At 25.4% G+C, this 20554-nt stretch overlaps 5 protein-coding genes across 8 annotated transcripts; 3 read left to right on the top strand and 2 right to left on the bottom strand.

The window, feature by feature from the left end:
• The first annotated feature begins 1628 nt into the window (after positions 1 to 1628).
• Positions 1629 to 7214, top strand: LOC127287353 (mediator of RNA polymerase II transcription subunit 30-like). Its single transcript, XM_051314223.1, has 5 exons — positions 1629 to 1846; positions 2210 to 2342; positions 2439 to 2861; positions 6691 to 6944; positions 7022 to 7214. Exons 2-5 carry the CDS (start codon positions 2225 to 2227, stop codon positions 7118 to 7120), a joined length of 894 nt encoding a protein of 297 aa, XP_051170180.1. The 5' UTR covers positions 1629 to 1846; positions 2210 to 2224; the 3' UTR covers positions 7121 to 7214.
• On the bottom strand, positions 2371 to 7706 carry LOC127287354 (gem-associated protein 7-like). Its single transcript, XM_051314224.1, has 3 exons — positions 7552 to 7706; positions 7260 to 7465; positions 2371 to 2557 (listed from the first exon to the last, which is right to left on the bottom strand). Exons 1-2 carry the CDS (start codon positions 7682 to 7684, stop codon positions 7284 to 7286), a joined length of 315 nt encoding a protein of 104 aa, XP_051170181.1. The 5' UTR covers positions 7685 to 7706; the 3' UTR covers positions 2371 to 2557; positions 7260 to 7283.
• Positions 7707 to 7719: 13 nt separating this feature from the next.
• LOC127287351 (pancreatic triacylglycerol lipase-like) lies at positions 7720 to 10552 on the top strand. Of its 3 annotated transcripts, XM_051314222.1 has the most exons (9): positions 7720 to 7815; positions 7909 to 8016; positions 8543 to 8666; positions 8793 to 8949; positions 9055 to 9155; positions 9221 to 9348; positions 9425 to 9679; positions 9749 to 9994; positions 10312 to 10552. In XM_051314222.1, exons 3-9 carry the CDS (start codon positions 8578 to 8580, stop codon positions 10383 to 10385), a joined length of 1050 nt encoding a protein of 349 aa, XP_051170179.1. In that variant the 5' UTR covers positions 7720 to 7815; positions 7909 to 8016; positions 8543 to 8577; the 3' UTR covers positions 10386 to 10552. The 3 variants fall into 3 exon arrangements, with proteins under 3 accessions (XP_051170179.1, XP_051170178.1, XP_051170177.1); XM_051314221.1 differs by lacking the exon at positions 7720 to 7815 and having other exon boundaries at positions 7883 to 8016; XM_051314220.1 differs by lacking the exons at positions 7720 to 7815; positions 7909 to 8016 and adding an exon at positions 8367 to 8457.
• LOC127287342 (centaurin-gamma-1A) lies at positions 10456 to 16939 on the bottom strand. Of its 2 annotated transcripts, none has more exons than XM_051314198.1 (13): positions 16475 to 16939; positions 15675 to 15907; positions 13433 to 13574; positions 13182 to 13313; positions 12947 to 13104; positions 12727 to 12875; positions 12449 to 12644; positions 12275 to 12377; positions 11957 to 12181; positions 11760 to 11877; positions 11475 to 11687; positions 11265 to 11409; positions 10456 to 11193 (listed from the first exon to the last, which is right to left on the bottom strand). In XM_051314198.1, exons 1-13 carry the CDS (start codon positions 16638 to 16640, stop codon positions 11017 to 11019), a joined length of 2157 nt encoding a protein of 718 aa, XP_051170155.1. In that variant the 5' UTR covers positions 16641 to 16939; the 3' UTR covers positions 10456 to 11016. The 2 variants fall into 2 exon arrangements, with proteins under 2 accessions (XP_051170155.1, XP_051170154.1); XM_051314197.1 differs by having other exon boundaries at positions 11957 to 12184; positions 16475 to 16938.
• Positions 16940 to 17082: 143 nt separating this feature from the next.
• Positions 17083 to 19844, top strand: LOC127287345 (D-glucuronyl C5-epimerase B). Its single transcript, XM_051314206.1, has 6 exons — positions 17083 to 17344; positions 17472 to 17619; positions 17706 to 17834; positions 17899 to 18612; positions 18673 to 18860; positions 18929 to 19844. Coding segments are annotated over exons 1-6 (1713 nt in total). The 5' UTR covers positions 17083 to 17342; the 3' UTR covers positions 19461 to 19844.
• The last annotated feature ends 710 nt before the right edge of the window (positions 19845 to 20554 follow it).

The raw sequence follows: 20554 nt of genomic DNA, 5'->3' as shown, positions 1-20554 counted from the left end.
ATTGATATTAACAGTCTTTCGATTATTCATTATTCATTGAATCTTTACAGTCATGTGATATATATTTTCATTTTTAACATAACTATATAATTTTTTTTTAACCATTAGATTTTGTTTTTCATTTAAAAAAAAAAATTAATTTTTACAAATTTTTAAAAGATTATTTTATTTGTTATTATTTTTTAAAGAAAATCATTAAGATAGACTATTATTATTTTTCATTGAAATCAAATACTTAAATGTAATTTTAATGTTTTATAAGATTACATATATGATTTATATTTTTAATGTAATTGTAATTAGAATTTTTTATTATTTAACAAAGATAATTTTTAATTATACTTAAAGTTTTAAATTAAATTATACAACTGGAATTAAAATTTCAATTTTAAATTAAATTTTAATATCACAGTTAAAATACTGATTGTTTTTTTTTTTTTTAATTACATGATTAATTCTAAATTATAATTGTTATTTTAACTGCATTTAAAATAACTTTTAGAAAAGTAGAACAATCTCTCCTGTACATATTTTGTAAAATATATATAACAAAACATATGTTATATTATTATTGTAGGCATTATAAATATATAAAGAAAAAGTAGGAAATTTTGCAAAGGTCTATAAATGTATGAAATTATAAAATGTTTGTTAAAATTTGAAATTGATAAGCATTGTAAGTATTTAATCAAAATAATTTCCTTTAAGATAGCGAATTATTAGTAACAAAACTAAGTGCCTCGTCAAGTACTGTTGAATAATAATAATAAAAAAAAAAATTGTTATAATTATTATTATTATTAATGTAGAAGTTTAAGTCACTTTTTAACTATTCCACTAAACCTATTAGCGATTTTTGAATAAAAAAAAGACTTATTTTTGCTCAATTTTGTTTTATCTTTATTTTGCATTAATATTTGTAAGTCTTTTTACTGTTATACATAATTATTATTATTATTATTATTTCTGGTAATATTAATTTTATTACACTGATTTCTATTTTCCCCTATAGCACAAAATATTCTCAAAATTTTAGAAATATCTTGTGCTGTGGACATTTGATATATTTTTTTTTTTTTTATTATTGCTCTTATTTTAAAATTAAACATTGTATGAAGTGAAATTGAAATAGTATTAATAAGAAAGAAAAATGTTTTGCAAATCCTATTTTTCATTTACAATTATGTAAATTATATTTCATTGTACATAAATTTAAAACGACTTATGATCATATAAAGTTACATTTTAACGATTTAAAAATAATCTGTGATAATTGTTGCAATTGTCTATAATAAAAATATTTTTCGAATTTAAAAAATTAATAATTTTCACTTCTTTTACAAATGAATATTTGATATTTATTAAAATTCATAGAAAAATTTTAATAAAATTTCTATATTTTTCTTATTTTTGAAGAAATTATCTCTTGTATTTATTCAATTTTTTTATAACAATAGTAAACATAACCTTAAAACTCTATTCTGTTTATTTTTATAAATATTAAAAAATTAATAATTCTTACCTGAGAAAATGCAAATATTAAAAATTTGTACTTTTTATACAATAAAATTAATATTTTTACTTATCCAAAAAAAAGTATATACACACACATATTTATACTTATAGTGGTCTCCTAACCTAAAAACTTGAGCAGACGGCATTTCAGCGGTGCGCGTAAATGACGCATGTAAACAATTATTTTTGTACACTTATTTATCAATTATTGTGCAATTTTTATTAAAAAACATTGAAGCTTGAAACTAATTTTAACAATTATATTCATAGAGCACTAAATAAATTGAAGATAACAATAATCTTTGTGAATTTTCTAGTCGTGTTTTAAAAGGTATGTGTGTACATATTGACAATATGATTTTAATTTTGACAGTTGTTTGATAAGAAAAATAAATTTTAAATACAAATACATATATTAGAAATAATAATTACATATTTTTAATTTTTATAATTTAAAATTTAGTGTTAAAAATTATATATATAGTAAATTTTGTACAATAAAAAAGTTTGTCTAATTTTCAATAAATTAGTAAATCTAAATCAACATTATTTTTTTTTAAATGTTTGGTGTAATTTTCTGAATTTTATATATAATTTTAATAATATTTGAATGATAAAAGTCATGTTATGATATTACTGACATAACCTCTAACTGAAGAATAAAACATTAATACATTAGTGGTTATTATTATAGATTTAAATAATAAAAATGTCGGGACAACAGCATCCATTTCCATCAGGATTTCCAAATACTCAACAATCGACTATGCGCAATCAATTTGGAGGCGGTCAAATGGTTTCCAGTTTGATGGGACCACAACAAGGAGGTTGATTTTTATTTATTATGTTTCAAAATATTAAAAATTTCTTTTTTATTTTATTTACTAGATATATGTATATACAAATTAATATTTATTTTTCAGGAATGGTGAATCCTCAACAATTTGGTCCTGGAGTTGGTACAGGAGTTAGTTCAAATCCAATGGGGATGCTTAGTGCCCAACAAGTCCTAGCACAGCAGCAACAACAACAGACAAATGCTCTGCAACAAATGCAACATTTACAACAACAACAACAACAGCAGCAGCAACAGCAACAACAACAAATGCAAATGCAACAACAACAGCAACAAGTTGCTTTGGTTCAACAAAATAGTCAAAGTGGAAGTGCAGCCTCAACTCCACAAACTCCAGTTCCACCTACTCAACCACCTCAAGCACAAAAACAACCCGGTAAAGATATTAATACTGCCAGTCTTTGTCGATTTGGCCAAGAAACAGTGCAGGAAATTGTTAGTAGAACACAGGAATTATTTCAAACTTTAAAAGTTCTTCAACCACCAAATGGTAAATTATTTCAAAATATTTTACAGTTCGGGTCAATCCATTATATTTCGACTGAAGTCGTCGCTGACTAATTTTTAAAAATTATAATACTTTGCAGGAATGATTTTGAAATTATCAAGTTCACGAAATGAAAAGAATTTTATTAAAATTTTAATTATTTATTGCAAAATATGAATTTAAAGTTTATGAGGTGCTGAAAACTGTCAATTTTTTAGCCATTAGAAAATATGCAAAAAAAAAAACAGAATTTAAAATAAAAATAAAAAAAAATTGTTGTAATTTACTAAGAATGAATAAATTTATCATTGGGGCGCTCTACGTGAAGCGGACAACCACAACCTTGTCATGTAAAAAACGTAATTTTTGCAATGCTGCTATTTCCATTAAAATGAATGAAATAAAAAAAAGTACGGGTGTATTTTGTAGTAAATTTAACGATCTTTAAAGTAGTGGAGTTAGTTTTTAAAATAACTTTAATTTTCATTGAAAAGAGTAAAAATGAAATTTTCAAATTCATTTTTCACGACGTTCGACCATTTTAATTTTTTTTTTGTAAATTGCTTAAAAAATTGTTTAAAGTATGTTGATTATGTGTGCCAAATTTCAGAATGTCATCTTTTGTCGTTTAATACTTATTTAATTTTAAAAGCCGTTGTGTTTCAAACAGAAAATGAGTGAATGTCAATTATGGGTTAGACGATTTCAATATATGCAACTGAGTTCACGCTATTGTTAAATTAAGAGACAAGAATTTACTTCAGTTTATAACCACAAAAAATCGTATTATATTTTAAATTTCATCTTTTAATATGAAATAATATTTATAATTAAAAGATGAAATTTAAAAAATAATACGATTTTTTGTGGTTATAAACTGAAGTAAATTCTTGTCTCTTAATTTAACAATAGCATATATTGAAATCGTCTAACCCATAATTGACATTCACTCATTTTCTGTTTGAAACACAACGGCTTTTAAAATTAAATAAGTATTAAACGACAAAAGATGCCATTCTGAAATTTGGCACACATAATCAACATACTTTAAACAATTTTTTAAGCAATTTAAAAAAAAAAATAAAAATGGTCGAACGTCGTGAAAAATGAATTTGAAAATTTCATTTTTACTTTTTTCAATGAAAATTAAAGTTATTTTAAAAACTAACTCCACTACTTTAAAGATCGTTAAATTTACTACAAAATACACCCGTACTTTTTTTTATTTCATTCATTTTAATGGAAATAGCAGCATTGCAAAAATTACGTTTTTTACATGACAAGGTTGGGGTTGTCCGCTTCACGTAGAGCGCCCCCATTATCAATTGATATAATTATTTAAATATGTGAAATAATATATAAAATATGATTTTCAAGTTCACCTGTCAAATAACCTAAATTTGCAAATTTCATCTATTAAATGTGAGAAAGAGAAGTCATTAAATTGAAAAAAATCTTACCAAATATAAAGTACCTGTGACTAACTTTTAGTTTTTCTTAGCACTTTTTTCCTTTTTTCTTCATAAATGTGAAATAAAAAGCAATAAAAATTGGCACTTTGCTTATTTTCACTATTTTCAAATGTAAATAACTTTTTTGGAGAAAACTGAAAAATTACAAAACTTGGGCAATATCTAATTGATCACTAACTACACACACTGGAAAAAAATTCGCTTTGGTCCCGAAGATACTTTTTGAGATAATTAAGTTTTGAACTTTTCACAATTTTTATCAAGTTAATACATTTAGTTTTTTAAGGACGAAGTTAGGTTTTATTGGTTAAACATTTTGAACTAACTTCAATTTTATAAAAATCACATGCATTAACCTGATAAAAATTGTGAAAAATTTAAACATAATTATCTCAAAAAGTATCTTCGGGACCAAAGCGAATTTTTTTCCAGTGTGTGTAGTTAGTGATCAATTAGATATTGCCCAAGTTTTGTAATTTTTCAGTTTTCTCCAAGAAAGTTATTTACATTTGAAACTAGTGAAAATAAGCAAAGTGCCAATTTTTATTCCTTTTTATTTCACATTTATGAAGAAAAAAGGAAAAAAGTGCTAAGAAAAACTAAAAGTTAGTCGCAGGTACTTTATATTTGGTAAGGTTTTTTCAAATTAAATAACTTCTCTTTCTCACATTTAATAGATGAAATTTGCAAATTTAGGTTATTTGACAGGCGAACTTGAAAACCATATTTTATATATTATTTCACATATTTAAATAATTACATCAATTGATAATGATAAATTTATTCATTCTTAGTAAATTACAAAAAAATTTTTTTATTTTTATTGTAAATTCTGTTTTTTTTTGCATATTTTCTAATGGCTAAAAAATTGACAGTTTTCAGCACCTCATAAACTTTAAATTCATAGGGGCGGCTCAAATACTACCAATTTAAATTCTACACCGTTAAAACCCTACACGTCAAACTCTACACAGTTAAATTGCACACCGTTAAACCTTATACAATTTATTTTTTAACTTCTACACACTTAATGTGTACAATGTTAAACTCTACACAAATTTATTTTGTAGTGAAAAATTAATTTCTTTAAATTCAACACGGTTAAATTCCACAACGTTAAACTCTACATATATTTCTTTTGTAATAAAAGATTAATTTTCTTAAATTTAACACAGTTAAATTCCACATCGTTAAATTCTACACATATTTATTTTGTAATGAAAAATTAATTGCATAAAATTCTAAACAGTTAAATTGTTCACCGTTAAACTCTCCATAAAAATCAATTTATGAAAAGTTTGGCGGTGTGCAATTTAACGGTGTAGAATTTATTAAATTTAATTTCATATTATAATATTAGTTTTTGAAGAGTTTAACAATATGCAACTTAACTGTGTAGAGTTAAACAAATTTTATTTTATAGTACAAAATAAATTTATGGAGAGTTTAACGGTGAACAATTTAACTGTGTAGAATTTTATGCAATTAATTTTTCATTACAAAATAAATCTGTGTAGAATTTAACGATGTGGAATTTAATTGTGCAGAATTTAAAAAATAAATAGTTTAGTATTTAACAGTGAGCAATTTAACTGTGTAGAATTTAATCATTTTTATTTTCTATTATAAAATCAATTTGTGAAGAGTTTGGCGGTGTGCAATTTAAAGGTGTAGAATTTATTAAAATTAATTTTATGTTATAATATTAGTTTTTTTAGAGTTTAACAATATGCAACTTAACTGTGTAGAGTTAAACATATTTTATTTTCTATTATAAAATAAGTTTGTGGAGGGTTTAACGGTGAACAATTTAACTGTGTAGAATTTTATGCAATTAATTTTTCATTACAAAATAAATATGTGTAGAATTTAACGATGTGGAATTTAACTGTGTTAAATTTAAGAAAATTAATTTTTTATTATAAAAGAAATATATGTAGAGTTTAACGTTGTGGAATTTAACCGTGTTGAATTTAAAGAAATTAATTTTTCACTACAAAATAAATTTGTGTAGAGTTTAACATTGTACACATTAAGTGTGTAGAAGTTAAAAAATAAATTGTATAAGGTTTAACGGTGTGCAATTTAACTGTGTAGAGTTTGACGTGTAGGGTTTTAACGGTGTAGTATTTAAATTGGTAGTATTTGAACCGCCCCAATTCATATTTTGCAATAAATAATTAAAATTTTAATAAAATTCTTTTCATTTCGTGATCTTGATAATTTCAAAATCATTCCTGCAAAGTATTATAATTTTTAAAAATTAGTCAACGACGACTTCATTCGAAATATAATGGATTGACCCAGTTAACATTGTTTTAAATTTTAAATTTTTTTTTACATAAAAATTATAATTTTAGGAACTGCACAGGGTTCGACAATAGCAAATGAAAAGAAAGCAAAAGTAACGGAACATTTAAGAACATTAAATTTATTATTTAATCGATTGAGATTAATTTATGAAAAATGTAATGAAAGTTGTCAATCGGGAATGGAGTACACACATATTGAAAGTTTGATTCCACTTAAAGAGGAATGGGATATGAAATCAGATGAAAAAAAATCATCAGAAGCTTATCGACTTGTATATGAAGAAAGTAAAGAAGTTATGGAGGTTTGTTGATATTTTATCAATTTTTTTTTTTGACAAAATTTTATTTGTACTATAATATATATATATTTATGTTGCAGCAAGTCATCTTGAAAAACAGGCATCTCAAAGAGATAATTGATCATTTAAGGCGCATTATATCCGAAATAAATACAATGTTAACTATGCGACGATCTTAGAAATAATTTATATGTATATGTATGTTAAGTATAATTGCTTAAAGATATTTTACTGCCTATTTGATATAATAAAAAAAAATAATCGTAAATATAATTTTAACTTATTTTCTCATGGTACATAAAAGAAGAATTAATTTACCTTTCGAATATATCCATTTTTTCTTTAAAATGTTAATTGTTCAATTTCCATAAAAATAATATCTGTTGATCTAAGAATTGCTGCCGGTATTTTACCAAGAGGTGTTGTTAAATTACGAACAAATATCTCGAGACAATCGGTGTCACATCCTCGAAATTCTGCAGAAACTTTGGTATTTTCGTGCATAAAAAATTTTGTTTCTTTACCTATATAAAAAATAAAAATTTTTAATTATTAACGAAAAATTGAAGAAAAAAAATTAATTGGGAAATAAATTTTGTTTATTATTTACCAACGACACCGGTAATTACTCTCAGGAAACGTTCACGTAAAAGTGAACGAGCTTCTTGTTTTTCTTTTGTAGCAAAATTATATTTCACATCAATTATATTTTCATTTAAATTAGATTCATGATCCTCTTTCATTTTGCTATTTGCTGTTTCAACTTCAATTGTTTTTGACAGAAAAAGTAAATACTTATTTGAGGTTAGGTTAATGTGTCAAGCAGGGATGTGAAGGTCATGGTCTCTCTCTCTCTCTTTTGTCCTTTAAAAAGGTATTAAAGAAAATCAAACAGGTAATTTTATTTTTTTACTATTTTATTTCTATTGTTAATATTTTTTTTTTTTTTTTAATTATATTCAAGTAGATTCCAATGTCACTGGATCTTTGGAATATTCTTTCGATAAAGATAAATTTTAGTGAAAACTTAATTGCCCACAAAAAAATGTTGTTTAAAAGGAAGAAGAAAATTAAGGTAACGTTTTTAAAATTTTTATTTAAATTTTGTTTTATGAATAATATTAAATAAGATGCTTCCCATTAATTTAAAATAAAAGAATATTTAAATATAAAAGAAGAAAATCAAATTCTGTCGCCAAAAAAATTCAATCTTGCGATAAATTTTATTTTAAAAAAATTATAAATAATTCTGGAAATTTTTTTATCAGACTGATTAAATTATTTATAAATTCAATTGCAATTTGTATTTAAAAGTTTTTGTATATCAATGAAATGAAAATCAAGCTGAATAAACAAAATCTGCATCAATTTTTTTATACGTTGGAATATTTAATATTTTTGTTGACTATAAATATGCATCTAAATTTTGGAAAAAAAACATTTTTAAACCATATTTTCAAAATGAAATTACATATTTTTTTCTGTTTATTTCTCATTTTTTTTCTAACCGAAGGAGGTGAGAAATTTATTTAGAAAACATTTTTTTCAACTACTGTGTAAAAAAGAAGAAATAAATGAATAATTTTAATAAATTTTTTCAGATTCTATTTGTTATGATAAATTAGGATGTTTCGATATGAATTATCCTTGGTTTACATTACTTAGACCATTTCCATCACCAATGTCACCGGAGAGAGTTGGAACAACTGTTTATTTTGCCAATAGGTAAATTTATTAAAAATAAAACAGAATATTAAATCATTCAAGTTTTAGAATTTTTTTTTGTTTTATTTTAAATTGTTTAAAATAATAATTATTGATCAAGAGAATAAATATATATTTTTTTTTCAGAAAAAATCGAGAAAAAATAAAAATTCAAACGTGGCCTCACATTAAAGTTGCTTCTTATTATAAAGCAAAGAGACCAACAGTAATTTTAACACACGGACTCAGCAGTGACGCAAATACAGAATGGATGAAAAATCTTACCGATTCTTTTTTATACAAGGTATAATATTTTAGAATTAAATTCTAATTCCCTTAAAAAAATATATATATAATAAATAATTATTATAGAAATATATTCGATTAAAAAATGAATAATTATTTTCAGAATGATTATAATATTTTTCTAATTAATTGGGAAGAGGGTGCTTCTTATTTGTATTGTCAAGCAGCTTCAAACACAAGGATTGTTGCTGCTGAAATTGTGAGGTAAAATATTCAATACATTTTATAGTTACTTCATAATTCAAAAATTATTTTTTCTTTTTTTTCAGATTAATTCGTCATTTAGAATCACATTATTTTATCGATTTGTCAAAATTCCATCTAATGGGTCATAGTTTAGGTGCCCATATTATGTCCTACGTTGGAAAACAAATTAAAGGAATTGGTCGACTTACAGGTGACATCCCTTTTCTTTTTCTTCTTCTTTAAAATATAATTTATCGTTTGCAATAATTGTTTATTTAATTTTACAGCTTTAGATCCAGCACAACCTGGTTTTCAGGGAAAAAATGCTTTAGTGAGATTAGATAATGCTGATGCAAAATTTGTCGATGTTATTCATACTGATGGAAAACCATTTTGTCCATTTTTGGGCCTTGGAATGGAAGTCAGCGTTGGAAGTGTTGATTTTTTCGTTAATGGAGGATTAGCACAACCTGGTTGTATATTTGATGGAAAAATTTACAATATTACATCAATAAAAGATATTGTAAACATTACCATGGACGGTAAGAAAAAAAAATAATCTTAACTTTCAATTTTTATGAAAAATTACAAGAACGTATTTTTTTTGCCAGTTATTTACAATTTAGCCACATGTAGTCATTCGCGAGCTGCTCGTTATATGGCTGTGGCAATTCGGGACGAATGCAAAATGTGGGGATATCGTTATAATGCGACATATTCAAATCATCGTTACGAGAATTTTATTTTAAAAGAATCATGTACGCCAGATCATTGCAATCTTATGGGCCTTGATACTCATAAATATCGAGCTCGAGGAAATTTTGCAGTAAAAACAACTGGAAATTATCCCTTCTGTGGTGAGTAAATTTAATAAAAGAGAAATTTCTTTTTAAAATTAAAAATGAAAATTATTTCAATTGAAAGTTTATTTTTCTAATTAAACATTTCAAAGTTGTCATTAAATTTAACTAATTACAATTTTTCTAGTTAAACTTTAACTAATTACCATTTTACTAATTAAATATAACATTATTTAAAAGTTCAAATTATTATTTAATTATTGATTAAAAAAAATTTTTTTTTTAAATGTTTAATAATTAAATAATCAGATAAGAAATTTTAATAATTAAATAATAATTTAAACTTAAATTTCAATGAAAAAAATTAATTTTAGTCCAAGATGACAAAGCGACGAAACTAATGGACAAACCAAAATGGTCTCCATGGGATATAATTTGGGGCAAGTGAAAGAAATTGTGAATTAAATTTTTTAAATTATTAAAAAAAAAAAAAAAAAAAAATTAAATTAATTTAAAAATCTTAGGAGACAATACGATATATTTCATAAACATGAAAATTGTAAAAGCACGATTTAAATACATTAAATGTATAAATATAACTAGATTTATGAGTGATTTGTACTTCTCAGTCATTGACAACATACACTCGACTCGACTATGAGTTTCCATTGTCGTTAGATTTTTTTTTTTTAAATTGTTTCTTTTTAAAAGGAATGAGACGTGAAACCGCGAATCGAGTGACGTTAACGATTATCATCGAGCTAAAATTTTCTGCTTTAACGAACTAAAGGGTTCACTAATCAATCTTCTACAATTCGAGTAATGTCGTAAATCAACGAATCTGAGGAAATGGAATAGTTAATTATAATTAAAAAAAAAAAAAAAAAAAAATTGCAATTAAAACTAAAAAAAAAAACAAACAAAAACAATTCATGACAATCAAAAACAAAAGTCTCTTGTATAAAAGCCATAAAAGCACTAATCACACGGTAAGTACATAGTAATGACGATTGAATATTATTTGAAAAAGATTCATTTTTTTTTCTTAGCATTTCCTGAGACACTACCGAAATAATTATTTAATACTGGCTCACTTCTGGATCATCATTACCAGAAACACTCGCCTGTTCAAGAACTTGCAACAGTTTCTGCATCTCCAATGAATCCGATGAATTGTCCAATGTTCGTTCCAAAGCTCGCACATACGACATGCATGTTCGACCCTCGTGATCTAAATTTTGTGGATTCGCTTTGTGCTGAAAAATTGTTAAAAATTTAAATAATTGAAAATTTTTAAATTGATAATGGAAACAAAAAAATTTAATACCCAAATTAATAATTGAGCCATTGCTAGATTTCCAGTTGCACAAGCAAGATGAAGAGGCGTTCTTAAATCTTCAGCACTGACGGATGAATTAATGTCCTCGTAATTACATCTAGTTAGGCACAATGTAAATGCTGTCATATCTCCCCTAAAATTTTTATTTAAAATTTAATATTTACAAAAATTTAATTTATTTCATTCATCATTTTTTACCTGCAAACTGAGTCGATTAGAAGTTTTCCAAGAGAAATATTTGGATTCATTGGAGGTAAAAACAATCGTTCCTCATATTTCCATCTTGCCCATTGTTCTTTTTCCTCTCGTGTTGATTCTGTATTTGGTTTTTGCTTTCCATTTAGACAAAACTCCCAAACGCTGTTGGCTATATCATTTCCAAGCGCTAACATCACACTTAATTGGCCGGCGCTAAAAATTGAAAATAAAATAACAAACACATAAATTATTAGTTTCTAATTTTTTTTTTTCTAATATACTTACGACCAATCGTCCAGATCTAGGGATCTGACTTTGGATATATGAGATCCTAAATTCCTGTGAATTCCAGAGCATTCGATGCACATTAAAACACCAAGATTTAAACTTGCCCAATCTGGATCTAATTAAAAAATATTAGAAATTTTTTTTTAATCGGTAAGTTCTTTAAATTTATTTTGATTTTAAATAATTTTTCTTACTTGGTGCTCCACAATCAACACAAGCATCATTACCGGAGACTTTATTTTTAATACAATGCATTTTAAAGGCGTCAGTCTCGTTTTTTCGATCGGCATCACTGTTTTGTAAACTAGATAAAATTTGCTGCTCAATCGCTGCAATCCAACAGTCCCTGTCCTCAATACTGCTCGCTTCAAAATGCCATGTTTTATTTTCCAATGAAATTATTGAAAATTCAAAACTGTCTTCTGTAAACAATTTTTTCATCAAGACTTTGCATTGGTGAAATTCAAATGTAAAAGTAATTCAGTAATTTCAAAAAAAAAAAAATTACCAACCATGACTGCTCGTTGCCTTGGAACCTTTTGGAGTTTTTCCTGGTACTTTAACAGTCACATATTGTAAAAGAATCTCCTTGCCATTGGAATCTTCCATGTAATCCTGGTAGAAAATAAAATTTTTAAAATTCTAAAACTAAATTTAATAAAATTGAATTAAAAATAAAAAATTACATGTAAACTCGAATGATAAGTTAATCGTCCATCTTCCAATAAAGTTACGTATTTTTTCTTCCATTCTTTCAATGATTTACTACTTCTTTTAAAAAGATATCCTTGCTTCACTGGAATCTCACGTCCAACACCCATTTCTCCCATGTACTTTTCTTTTTTCGATGGCGTAAATAAATTCGATTTTCTACGAAATTTTCTGTTACAAAAAAAAAAATTTGTATTTTTAAAAAAAACCTCAATATAAAATTTAATTTTTTTTTTTTTCAATTTTAACAAACCTGATCGTTGTTGGAGTTAAAATAGAAGATCGAAATTCCGTGTGAGAATTTTGTGCATATTGAAAACTCTCATTGGCAACGGGCGATTCATTTTGCGGTGGATTGTGCCGTGTCACTTCAGGACGTAATTCCTCACTTTTTTCCGATATCTAAAAATTAAAATTTCATTTTCAGAAAATATAATATTTTTGTTTATTAAGAATAAATTTTGTTTTCTTACATGAATTTTAATAGGACTGTTTGTGTTCAATTCTTTGGCAGGTAGCTGAAAATTTTTTACATTCGCAGGCGAGCAAAAATTTGAGTCACTTTCGATCATATGCTGTCCATTCGATCGTGACTGTTTTGTGTAAACTTTTTGGATAATCTTCTCACATACTAAAAGAAAAATTGAATGAGAAGTATTAAAAAATTAAAAAGAAAAAAAATTTACTCTATATTAATTAAATTATTACCATCTTGAAAAACTCGCTCAACATTTAGGCCATAAATCGCACACGTCTCATAATACGAACATCTCAAATCGCAGGCAAGTTTTCGCGGCCTCACATCTTTTATGACACGCGGATTGCTCTCATTTATTGAATCTGAAATTTTAATTCACGATTATTTTAAATAAATTATTTTAAATATTGTAATAAAATCAATAATAAAAATTGTTTTATTATTTGATAATTAATATTGACTATATATATATGTAAAGTACCTTGTACACCGACAAGAATTTTCGGAACGTCAACCATATTTCGAAATGAACACATTCGATTATAATAGCTACATGCTATAGAAAAACTCTCTTCACTCTCGACACTAAAGACAATTAGTACAGCATCAATCCATGAAGAAAACTAGAATTCAATAAAAATATATAAATTAACGGAGTGGCTATTTCACCCGTCGCGGGCGAATTAATTCATTTCTCTTATTTCGCCCACGACGGGCGAAATAGATGCGCTTGTGTGAAGTGGCTATTTCGCCCGTCGAAATAAATGTGTTTTAAAAGACGGGCGAAATAAGAAAAATAGATTACTTTGCCCGTCTAAGAAAAAGTCGAATATCTGCAAGACGGGCGAATATATTATTTCGCCCGTCAGGTGATAAAACAAAAACGGACGAAATAATTAAAGTACAATATTTCGCCCATCAGGTATAAATAGCTGTTGGATTTTTGTTATTAAAAATTAATTTTACAATTAATTTGAAGTTGTGAAAAATAATTATTATATATTCAATAATGACTTTATTTAAAGAAGGTTATAAAAATATGGTTTTTTAATACATATATATATATGTGTTGTTAAATTTACATGCACTGAAAAAAGATTTATTTGTTTCAAATAATCAATAATAATTTATGTATTTGAAAAAAATACCATTTAAGTGACTGAAATAATAATCATTTAATATAAATAAATATTTATTTGATATTTTAGTCAAGTGACTGATTATTTGAATTAAATAAATCTTTTTGCAGTGTGTCTTTAATTTTCGTATTTGAATAAATAAAACAAGATACGAAAAAACTATATTCAATTATAAATTAAAAATAAGCGTACTATAATAATTAGGTTAAATAAATTTTAGACAATAGCTTATAAAAATATTTTATTATTTAAAGTTCTGCAAAAATTCGATTATTTTATGATTCATGTCAATAAAAAAAATTAAATAATTATTTTTATAAAATATCTTTAATACACTCAGATCTTAAATCAACTTTAAGGGAAAAAAAATTTTTAATCGTTTTACATTACAAAAAATGTCAGAAACAGTCGATTTTTAAATTTATTTCAACGGAAGGGACCAGTAAAATTTTAACCTTTCAAAATTTATATTGTCTATTTAATTTTTTTTCTGGCATTATTTAGAGTTTAAAATTATTCTAAGTTATTGAAATTTGAAAAAAAATATTTTTGTCAATTTTAGAATTAAAATTTTTTTTTGAAAGTTACAAAATTTTAAAAACCAGAAAATTATATATACGATTGATTATTCGGAATTATAAAAGAAAGTATGTATAAATATTGCCGATGAAATATAATATAAATTGTCGAAGAAGTTTAATTTTAAAAGTATTGACAGTAAAATTTAAAATATATTAATATAATTTTATTTTTGGCCAGAAATTCAAATATTTTTTAAAAAAATATTTGGATTTCCGGCCAAAAATGAAATGATATTAATATAATTTCAAAATCCAAAAAATTTAACAATTTTGAAAAAAGTAAAATTTAAACCATAATAAAAATTTAAGTTTTTTTTACAGTTTTATAATTATTTTATGAAAATAATTATGTAATCTTTTTTTTACTTACTAGTATCATAAAATAATCAAAATTTTTTTTCAAAATTTAAGTAATAAAATATTTTTATAAGCTACGGAATATTGCGTCTAAAATTTATTAAACCTAATTATTATATGTGTGCTAATTTTTAATTGTACAATTTATAATTGAATCTACTTTTTTCGTATCTGATTGTTATTAATTCAAATGCGAAAATTAACAAGTAAATTTAACAACACGTTATATTAAAAACCTTAATTTTTTATAACCTTTTTTAAATCAAGTTGTTATTCAATATAATAATTATTTTTCAAAACTTCAAATTAATTTTAAAATTAATTTGACAAATATGCAACAGCTGTTTATACCTGATGGGCGAAATATTGTATTTACAATTAGATTATTTCGATTGTTTTTTTTATCACTTGACGGGCGAAATAATCTATTTTTCTTATTTCGACCGTCTTCTAAAACACATTTATTTCGACGGGCGAAATAGCCACTTCACACAATCGTATCTATTTTGCCCGTCGCGGGCGAAATAAGAAGAATGAATTAGTTCGCCCGAGCGGGCGTAATAGATGCAGCCATAAATTAAATTATAGATTTGTCAATAAATTTACAATTTTTTTTTTTTATTTAAAACCAAAAATTTTCTTTTACCTGAGATTCGGGAACTCCACCTTCGTCTCTGATCAATAGTAAAAAACTTTGATCGTTAATGAAAATTTCTTTTTTAAATCGACCACCTTCTGGAGATTCTTCATGCATAAATGAACCTGTTAAGTACCTATGTACTAATGCTGATTTTCCTGAATCGGAAGAACCGATTATTCCTAAATGTAATTCCGGCACGTCTCTTGCAAGTGTCCATTCATGGCTATTTACAAATGAATCTAAAAAAAAAAAAATAAACGGTATTTTATAATAAAGAAAAATCGTTTTAATAGAAAGTAAAAAAAAAAACATCGAGTAATTTCTCTTTTCACATGAATTTTAAATGAAATAACTAGAAAGTAGAATGCCAAAAATAAAACATTTTTAAATTTTCCTCTGACATTTTATAAAAACTTTATTTTACAAATTAGCTTGAAATATAAAAAGCACAAGTTTTCCTTAACCCAGATTTTATATCTCTCATACACGTCAGGCAAAATTCTCAACAATTCTATTAATAAGTCAAAACAATTAAACGCTAATTACTATATCATTATTCGTAAGTTTTTTTTATTTCGCATTCAACTCGAGCAAAATATTTCGGCTGCGTATGTATATATATATATGCATTGTTATTTTGAAGGTGAAATTTCTAATTAAAAATTAGTTATATAAGAAAAAAAAAAAAAATTGAAATGCAAATTCTAAATATGGTGAGGCGTAAATGAAAATGAGGAGTGTCTCGTCAAAAAGATAATTACGTGGGACTGAAATGACTTTTAATTAAATTGATGACAAATGCTTACCTTCAATAGCAACAACATGCTCTCGAATTTGTTTGGCAATATGTGTATCTGTCAATAGATCAATGAGATCGTAAATCGCATAAATTGATGGATGAACACTTTCGAAACGTTGAATTTCTTGTCGAATCGCGAGGGAATTGTCGTGGCCACTTTGACCCGTTGTCATTTTTAAGGCTGAGCAAATTTTTTTTTTTTTTTACAATAAATAATTAATGTCAAATATAAGTTGTTATTAAAATGCAACTTGAAGGTGCATTGTTGTGTACGTGGCTTTTTTTTGTTTTTGCAAAACACACAATTGTTTCTACATCATATCGTGAAGAAAATCAAACGGTCGATATTGTACGTTTGTCAAATATTTATAAACATAACTAATTGAGAAAAATAGGTTATGTGTGTGTGGTTATTTCAACTTTATTTCGCATATGAAAGCAAAACAAGAGATGCGCCTATTTCCGTCTCCTTTTTTTCCCTTTCTTTTTTTTCAAACAAACAGCGCATATATATTGCGCATGTTGTAATTGGTCTATGGTCCTTGTTTTTTTTTCCTACCCAACCCTGTGAACGATATTTAGTTGATAGTTATTCCATCTATGTTATACATTTTCCTTGACTGTTACTGACAGTGACAGCTGACATTTGTATTTTTAATCTTTTGTTAATTTTTTCAATTTATTAAATGAGAGAAAAGCAATAAATGAACGTATGTTTTGTAAAATTTCGTGTAAAATTGGAAAAAATTATTAGAAACAAATTTTGTAAATTTTGAAATTATCAAAAATGTAACTTTTTTTTTGACGAGAAAAAGAAGGCAAAATGCAAATAATTCCATTGACAGTATTAAAGGGATTTATCTAAAAATTGAATCATGTAAGAGTAATTTTAAACATGAATTGAAATATAATTTTTTCATTTTATTGTTATAAGAGAAAATTGAATATATTTTTTTAGATCTTGATAATTTAACTTTAATTAAATTTTATTGATTTATTAATAGGTTGTACATGATGATGCGTATCAATTTTAAAACAATTCTTTTGATACTTGTTGTTGCTGTATTGAGTTCAATATTAACATCTTGGAATAATTGTGGAAATAATTCATTTGAAAACAATGTTGAATGGAAAACACACTCGCAGCATAAAGTGAGTATTTTTATTATTTTTTAATAGGAAATAATAATTTTTTATTGAAATTTTTTCAATGATTAAATGTGAAATAATATTTTTAGGATCGAACAAGCAACGAATTGGGTTATCAAGAGATTGATTGTTATATAAATGGAGGTTATTCCATTGGTTGTCGTAAAGAGGGGGATGAAGTTTATATTCCCTTTTCTTTTATTCATAAATATTTTGAGGTATAATTTCTTTAAAATAAACAAAAAACTTATATAAAAATTATAATAATTATTAAAATTTTAGATTTATGGAAAATTAGCCACATACGATGGTTTAGAGAGATTCGAATGGTTTCATAGCTATTCGAAAATAGTGAATCCAAAAGGAAAATACGATTCAAGGGGTGTGTTTATGACATTTGAAAATTATAATGTCGAAGTTAGAGAACGAGTTAAATGTGTTAGTGGAAGCGATGGAGTTCCAATATCAACACAATGGGAGAGTCAGGGCTATTATTATCCCACTCAAATTGCACAATTTGGTTTATCACATTATAGTAAAAATCTTACTGAACCTGAACCATATAAAAAAGTAATTGAAGATGCTGAACGCGTGAGACAAGATTGGATTGTCCCTCAGGGTTCATTGATTACTCGTATTTATGATAAAAATGTAAATAGTTATGTATTAAAATATGCAACACCCGAAACAAGTGCATCGGGAATATCATTAAGGCTAGAACATGTTCTTGATTTTGTATTTAAATTTGATCTTTACACAAAAGACAATGGAAGTATTACTGTTATATTACAATCGAGAGAGAAGAAAGACGTTTATTATTTACATTATACAACTAGCAATATTGTTTTGCAAGCGTTTAATAATCATGTTCATTATGGCATTGGCTTGTTGAATAATCAATGGCGACGATTGACGAGAGATCTCGTCGTAGACTTACACAAAGGACTGAATATTAGTGATAAAACCCGTAAACAAATGTCCAGATCAAAGTTGAAGGTAATTTATTAATTTTTTCCTTTCATTGTTCCGAAAAAAAACCAATTCTTTGTTTTTCAGGTGATAAAAATTATTTTAAGCGGATCTGGAATGATAGACAATATAACATTATCAACCAGTGAACATATGGAACAATTTTATGATGCCGCTCGATGGTTTGTTGCAAATCAAAATATTACATCAGGCGGTTGGCCTAATCCAGTGAGAAGAAAAGTTTCCAATGGCATGGCTATTCTTGAACCCGGCTGGTTAATAATATATTTATATAGAGAAAAATTTAATTTAAAAAAAAAAAGTAATGTAAAATATTTAACAGGTACTCGAGTATGGGACAAGGACATGCAATTTCAGTATTGTCACGTGCTTATTATCATTCTGGTGAGGATAAATATTTGAATGCGGCAATTAGGGGCTTGAGACCATTTAAAGTATCATCAATTAAGGGTGGAATAACGGCATCATTCTTAGGTAAATATATTTGGTATGAGGAATATCCAACAACACCGCCATCATTCATTCTCAATGGATTTATATATTCGCTTATTGGATTATACGATTTAAAAAGTATTGCATCGGGAAAAGATGCAAATGATGCGCTAAAACTTTTTGAACAAGGTATGACATCTTTAAAAAATATGTTAACATTATATGATACCGGCTCTGGTACAACATATGATTTACGTCATTTTACATTGAAAACTGCTCCCAATATTGCACGTTGGGATTATCATTCAACACATATCAATCAAATACTTTTACTCAGTACTATTGATAATGATCCAATTTTTACGACAATCACCGAAAGGTGGATTGGTTACATGAGTGGAAAAAGGGCCGCACATAATTAATTATGATTTTTGTTTATAAAGCACAAATTTAAAGATATTTAATTTATTTATTTATTTAATTTTCATATCGCTGAGGTTTTTCATTAGGAATTCGATTTAAAAAAAAAATGGTTATTTACCATTGATTGTGATATATTAACATTCTCGGTAAAAAATTTTAAAAAAGACCTTGAATTTTTTTTTCAATTAAGATTAAAAAGTAATTTTTATTACTGTAGTTAATTAAATTAGTTATCAAATAAGTTGTAAATATTTACAAATCTAAGTTATTTCTCTCATTAAAAAAAGGCACAAATATGTTGTTAATATATGAAAAATCTAGCAAAGTACATAAAAATGCCATTTAAGTTTAATTATTCCATACATTAAAAAGGTAATTCTAATTTATGAATTTTATTTAATTTTTCTAATGAAAAAAGACACTGTTAGTAACTTAAAAATATTGAAAGATCCAATAAAAAAAAAAAATTAAGGGATCCATATAAAGCGAGAATTACTAAGAGCCGCGCCTTATTGTCATAGAATTTTTATTAAAAAAAAAAAATAAATATATTTCTCCCATTGTTTTCTACTTGAAACGTGAAATCCGTAATAATAAGAAATTTGCTCAATTTTTATTACAAAAAAATGTATTAATAAAATGCAATCTGCATTCATATTTAATATTTCTGAAAAATCTTTTTTTTTTCGAGACATCGTAATTTATTTAAAAAAAATATTTAGTGAAACAATTGGTAACATCATGAGTCAATTTCTAATATATGGAGTGCTTAATAATCACATTATACATTATGTAAATAGTAAATATCTTCTTTTATGCGTATTTAAATAGTGCCTAAAATATTCTGCAGGTACCTGTACTTGTTGCTATTTACTTAACTTTCTTCATTAATAATAATTTTAGCAAAGACTTTAAAAAATGTCAAGTCTAATTTTCTTTATACGTTTCTAAAACGTTTTATAAAAAAAAAAAAAATTACTACCACTTGGAATAGACTATTTTTTAATTATCCATAAAATGTCAGAATAATAAATTATCAACATAGAAAATTGGGGACAAATAATTATATAAATATATATATCTATAGAGAGAA

Source organism: Leptopilina boulardi, unplaced genomic scaffold, assembly GCF_019393585.1.
Source record: "Leptopilina boulardi isolate dan_hultmark-lab unplaced genomic scaffold, ZJU_Lbou_2.1 LbouV2_368, whole genome shotgun sequence".
NCBI classification, from domain to species: domain Eukaryota; kingdom Metazoa; phylum Arthropoda; class Insecta; order Hymenoptera; family Figitidae; genus Leptopilina; species Leptopilina boulardi.
This window is presented reverse-complemented; position numbering and strand designations above follow the sequence as displayed.